Genomic DNA, 5777 nt, shown 5'->3' with positions numbered 1-5777 from the left:
GTCTTGTCGGACGGGGGTCCTCACTGATGGGAGACAGGCCTGCAGCGGTCTTCTAGGAGGGTCACCGGCCTCCCGGTATCTAAGAAGAGTCTTGTGCCGCCAATGGTGTCAGGAGGCACCAGACCTCAGCAGGAGGTAGTCCCCCGCCTGTATTTTATGACCGGGGCTCCCCTGAGAGACTCAGTAAAGGCTGTAGCTGGACTGGGGAAGGCAACTTTGGTTCCATCTTTAGCGCCAAAAAGAAACCAAGTAAATTGTAATGCAGAGTCCTGCGTATGCTGTAGCCCACGTACGCACTGGAGCTGAGTCTCGGTACATCTTTTGAGATGTGTGGGTCGACGCTGCCCAGGGCTGGTGCCATTCCAGCCTGTGGGCAGAGCTGGTCCCAGTCTCCCTCAGGCTTGATTCTGTGTAAACCTTTGCTGCCCTCTTTTGACTGGTGGAGTGTCATCAGTGCCCATGGGTGCCCATGGCCTGACCAGGACTCCACGGTCCACACTAGGCTAGCCCAACTCTTGTTGGACAAAGCAGACCCTGGGCTCTGGGCTGGCCTTGGAGGACAGGAGTTAAGTGCTGGGTAGCTCTGAGGACTCCTCCCTGTTCGATGCTGTGCACTGCCCTTCATCCTCCTCCTCTTCCTCCTCTGCCTCCTCCAGGGTCAGCTCAAACTTGAACCTGTCCGAGCCCATGGAGTGTGGAGGGCTGCAGGGAACCCTACTCTGATACCACTCTCTGTTGTCTTCCAAGGTGTCCAGCAGCTCCTGAGCATCGGGGTGCACTAGGTCAGCCCATGTCTCCCACAATGGCTGAGCGATGTAGTCAATGAATCCCACCTTAGGGTGACCACAGAAGGGGCAAGTGAGTCCCAGCGAAACCCAGAATCAGCCCCATCTCACAGCTGGCCACATGCTGTTCCCAGCCTGGAATCCTCATTTGCCAACTCCTATTCATCCTTCAAAGTCCTCCTGAAAAAAGCCACCCTGGCACAACAGGCAGGACAGCCAGGGTGACAAAAAACGAGATGTCTTCAAAACAACAAGTCAAAACACCGGCCTTAGCTGGATGGTTGGCGCACACCTTGGATCCCTGCACTACAGAGGGTGTTCCAGGACAGCCAGGGCTGCACAGAGAAACCTGGTCTCAAGAAAGACTCCGCCCTGTAAAGGGCACAACAGCTCCCTCCCCGCACCTGGGATTTCTCCATCGAGGCTGTGTGTTTGTCGCACATGGGGCTGATGTCCAGACCCGACTCACGCTCCCGGTCGCCCTGCTGAAAGAACTCAGCCATGATGCGCTCCGTCCACTGGCGGTAGAGGGGTAGCGGCTTGGCGGGGTTGCTGAGGTCGGCGCAGTGCACCAGGCTCTGGAGGACCTGTTGGGTATGGGGGACTCGGAAGGCCCAGCCATATCCCACCTCATCACATCCCAAAGCTGAGCGCAGTGTGGTGGCGTGCACCCAAGGCAGGGGACTGCCGACTAGTCAAGCAGTCTGAGCTGCAGAGTGAGACTCTCGGGAAGCTAAAGCTGAAAACTGAGGCTATGGCCCTGCCTTACAAACCTGGATGCGGTCAGAGTAGTTGTCCAAGAGCAGGACACCAAGGCTGGTCACCTTCTTCGTCTCCACCATGGTCTTGAGGTCAGCCAGAAGGCTCATGTGCTTAGACATATCTGTGGCCAGCACCTGGGAGGACAGTAAGTTAACGATGCTGCACCTCTGAGACCTCAGTATTCCCACCAATGAGAGGGAGAATGGAAACACTGAACGGCACAGTCGTCAACTGAAGAAGCCCGCCTGTCAGCACAGAAGTGAAGGCAGGGGGATGAATTTAAAACATGTAAACAACAAACAGAGGAATACCCAAAGGGCACAGGTGAAGTCAGTACACAACAGGCACCTAATAAAGTATTGAATTTATAGATGAAATATGCGACCCTGAACCCCCGACAACCCTCTGACCGGGATAAATCAAGCGGGCCACTGGAAACCCCGTGCCTGTTGCCATGCAGCCTGTGTGGGAAGCCTAACCCACGTAGGGCATCACTGCCCTATGCCGTGACGTCACCATGTCTATGACCATCCTGCGCAGACTCAGTCTCTGTTTGGTACTGAGGTTCCGGAAGATGTCGCAGTTTTCCCCCTGTAGGAGCTTGAAGCCTACCGCGAGGTGATGGTTCTCCAGCACCGATGAGTCATTGTACATCAGTGCCAGCTCGGAGTCTGTGGGGACAACCAGGGACTCAAGATCCAACTCTACTCAAACACTGTTGAGGAGGAATGTCACTGGCCAACTCCTACGTATGCAGTGAAGCCCAAACTCTAATGCCCCTTCCAGCAGAAAGCCATTCAAGCCGTGGACACCTGTCTGAGTCTGCACAATAGGACGGTTCAGGACATACTGGGCAGCTCCAGCTATGGTCACCTCACTTACTGGTGTTGATGAGAAACTGGTTGGAGACCCCCGGGTGGTCTACGTCATGTATAGCACATGCAAAGATAGCTGCCAAGACTTCCAGGTCCGTGAACACAGCCTGCATAGAGCCTGAACGTCAGGGCGGAGGGTGACCGCTCTGCCCCGCCCACCTGCGTCCTTGGCTGGGCGCGGTACCTCCAGGGCTGGGGTGCCCAGCAACACATGCGCCGACTGCACCACATCAGCAGCGTGCATGCTGTTGTGGTACGCCACGTCAGAGTGGTAGTGCCCCTCTAGTGTCAGCAAGTACGTCAGCAGTGTGTCCGCTGGGATCTGGAACGTCTTGAGAAAGTCCCGTTCCTGGTGCATCACAGACCTGTCTCAGGGCCTTGGCTTTGAGGCTCACCTCACCCCACTCCTCTCTGCATCCAATGCCCCTTCCTCTAGGATGTCCTGGTGCTGCTGCAATCCTGAGTTCCTTCTGCTCTTGTCCCCTTTTCTACTCTACCCACCAGTACCGGTCAGGGCCCCGCCAATCAGGGTCTTTTCAAGGTTGGAACAGGACAGCCCAAAGCAAAGGCAGGAGAGGCACCTGGAGGACGCTGAATAGGACAGCTGTGAGAGGCCGGTTCCCACTCAGCTCAGCCACTTTGAACACATCAAGTCCCCATTTGTTGGTGTCTTCAAGCTCCTATGGGTGACAGCGGCGCCACATTTGTCCCTCGAGCTCCGTGTACAGGTTAGGAAACTGAGGCCCGTGGCTCTGGGGAGACCCACCTTAGCCAGCTGCTCCTCCTGATCTGTCTGGACCCCAAAGCGTGGGATGGCAGCTGTGGGAAGGCTGGTGTGGGAGGACCTACGCAGTCCAGTGATACGGGCCATGGGCCATGGGTCGTCTTCCGTGGGCGGCTTAGGCAACTCCACCTCAGCCTGCTGGTCTGCAGGGGGCAGGTGGCTCAGACTCCAGCCCACTGAGCAGGTCTGACTCAGAACCCCAGGCCCAGATATCCTGTTTATCACTGGGGTCTCCCCCTGTCATGAGCATCTGTAGGCTTTGTTGTGTCTGGGGTCACATATGTTCCCCTTGTCTTCATTGGCAAATTCTACTTGTTATGTCCTCTCCTCCCTGTTAGCCCTCTCCTCCAGCCCTGGCCAACTGTGCTGGCTGAGACCTTGCTAGTTCTCCTCCACAGAGGGCTGCAATGGCATCTGCCAGAGAAACCTCCTCTGACCTCCGAAGGCTGTCAGGCGGCTCACCCAGGAAAGTCTGTGAGATGTACTCCGACACCTGGTTGCCTGAGCGGCTGGTTTCCGACAGGTGAGTCAACTCGCGGTTGAGCATGCGCTTGAACTGTGGGACCCAGGAGGAGAATGAGCTTGGAGAGCAGCAGGCAGGGAGGACAGCCACCAGGGAGGACTGTCAGCAAGGAGGACGATGAGCAGGGAGGATGGCAAGCAGGGGCTCTGTGTCCTCACCTTGTTGGAGGCCATCTCGCCAACCGAGCGACGAGTCTGCAGTGTCTCCAGCTGCTCCAGGCACCAGTCCAGCTCCTCCAGCGTCTCCTGCACCAGCTGCAGCCCAGAGTCCTCTGGGAGCCAGGTGGGTTAGGGCGGGGATCCCCGTTGGGAGCCTGTGCCGCCCGAATCTCTGCGGCACAGGCTCCCCCAACCCCAGGAGCCTAGGGCCACAGTTCCACAGCCTCCTGTGAGTGGCTGTGTCACGCTAGACATGCCCACAACCCTCTCTGGTCTGTAAAATGGGCGGGGTGGGAGTGGGCTCTGAGGCTTGGGGGTGGAGCCTGTTTACAATGAGCCACAGCTCAAGGCCAAGACGGGAGGATGTCTTCGGGGTAAGGGTGGGGTGATACCTGCTGGGGCTGCCTGTTGGCTGCTGTGCGGAGGAGTCCCCAGGAGCGCCTGCCTGTGGACAGGGAAGTCAGAGGGGCCCACTTCACCAGGCCCCCCCCCAGACCGGTCCTCACCTACCACATACACCCCAAACACCGCGCCCTTCCTGCAGTTCTCCATACCTGGTGGCACTGCCCGGGCCATGTGCAAGGGCAGCCACGTTGCTACGGACCGTCCTGAGACTGGCCAGGACCTGTGGGGAGAGCGGTGCTCAGCGGTAGGAGGAGGCACTGGTCCCTTTGTGCGTTCGCGGTAGGCCGAAGGGCGGCAGGGAACACCCACCTGGGCGAAGGGTGTGACAATCATGTCTTCTCCATGTCTGCAGGACAAGACCATCACTGCGGGCATCTGCCCGCTTCAGCGAGCCCTCCCCTCAGGACTCCTACCCAGGCCCTTCTAGCCTCTCCCACCAATCCCCTACGTTATCCATATTTAAAATGGGGAAACTGAGTCCTACGGACAGAAGGGGTCTTAGAGTCAGGACAGAAATAATTGTTTCCCTTTTCATCACAGCTACTGGGGAGCTCAAATAAAAGTATTTGTTCAGTTGCTACTAATGTGTCTTAAAGTTCCCGAATCAAAATGTCACTCTGTCTCAACCTGAGGCCAAGTACGCACAGACCTCTGGTATTTGCTACAAGCTGGACATTTACAAAGTAACGCTCTGGGAAACTCCTACTTCAACTCCAAAGCCTCACTAATCGGAGGAAGGGGCCTCACAGGTCACTGGCCGCCGAAGAGGTCCGGGACACAGCCTTGGGTGAAGGCTCATGGTCGCTGTCCGAACGGTACAGGAAGGACTCGCGCCGCTGGCCATGATGGACAGGGGGCTGGAGGGCGCGGCCGAGACTCGGCCCGGACTGAGCGTCTAGGAGACCCTTGCTGCTCGGGAGCCCATTTTCCAGGTCAAAGCTGGAGGTAGGAACAACAACAACACAACAACAACAACAAAAAACAACCTCAGGGCAGGGTCCTTCTGTCTGTAAGTCACTCGCTACCTCCCTGGACCTGCCTCCTCCCACCTCCATCCCGCCTGCCCCGCAGGAGAGAACCTACCAATGCCAATCAGCCCCGCCCCAAACACAAAGCCCCGCCCCGTTAAGGAACCGCCCCTCTCCATCGACTACGCCCTCTTCTGCAAGTCTTCCAGGTCTGGCCGTGCCTGTGACCCGGGCAGGAGCCGGTCTACACTCCTCTCCTTGGGGTTAGAGGTCAGAAAGGTTGGGGTCGGGTAGAGCCGGGGTTCGCTTCCCACGTAATGGCCCGCAACTGTGACTCAGTACTCGAGATCTGACGCCCTCTTCCCGCTTCTGTGGCACCAGGCATGTGGCGCCCACACATTCAGACAAAACACCCACACAATGATAAGTGCATTTCTAAAAAGAGACGTGTGGCGGGGCAGTAGTGGCTCACGCCTTTAATCCCAGCACTTGGGAGGCGGAGGGAGGCAGAGGCAGG

At 57.5% G+C, this 5777-nt stretch overlaps 1 protein-coding gene across 1 annotated transcript in view; it reads right to left on the bottom strand.

Annotated features, from left to right (window-relative positions):
• Positions 1 to 6: 6 nt before the first annotated feature.
• Pde4c (phosphodiesterase 4C) overlaps positions 7 to 5777 on the bottom strand; it is a 29257-nt gene continuing 23486 nt past the window's right edge. Inside the window, exons 3-16 of the mRNA XM_021218965.2 lie at positions 5040 to 5231; positions 4602 to 4638; positions 4442 to 4512; positions 4280 to 4332; positions 3888 to 4000; positions 3669 to 3762; positions 3189 to 3349; positions 3004 to 3102; positions 2607 to 2771; positions 2430 to 2529; positions 2064 to 2218; positions 1559 to 1681; positions 1190 to 1372; positions 7 to 833 (exon numbers count right to left, since the gene is read on the bottom strand). Of these exons, the coding sequence (XP_021074624.2) occupies positions 567 to 833; positions 1190 to 1372; positions 1559 to 1681; positions 2064 to 2218; positions 2430 to 2529; positions 2607 to 2771; positions 3004 to 3102; positions 3189 to 3349; positions 3669 to 3762; positions 3888 to 4000; positions 4280 to 4332; positions 4442 to 4512; positions 4602 to 4638; positions 5040 to 5231 (1813 nt within the window). The 3' untranslated portion in view covers positions 7 to 566. The remainder of the gene's footprint in view (positions 834 to 1189; positions 1373 to 1558; positions 1682 to 2063; positions 2219 to 2429; positions 2530 to 2606; positions 2772 to 3003; positions 3103 to 3188; positions 3350 to 3668; positions 3763 to 3887; positions 4001 to 4279; positions 4333 to 4441; positions 4513 to 4601; positions 4639 to 5039; positions 5232 to 5777) is intronic.

Source organism: Mus pahari, chromosome 19 (genome assembly GCF_900095145.1).
Source record: "Mus pahari chromosome 19, PAHARI_EIJ_v1.1, whole genome shotgun sequence".
Taxonomy (NCBI): Eukaryota; Metazoa; Chordata; class Mammalia; order Rodentia; family Muridae; genus Mus; species Mus pahari.
This window is presented reverse-complemented; position numbering and strand designations above follow the sequence as displayed.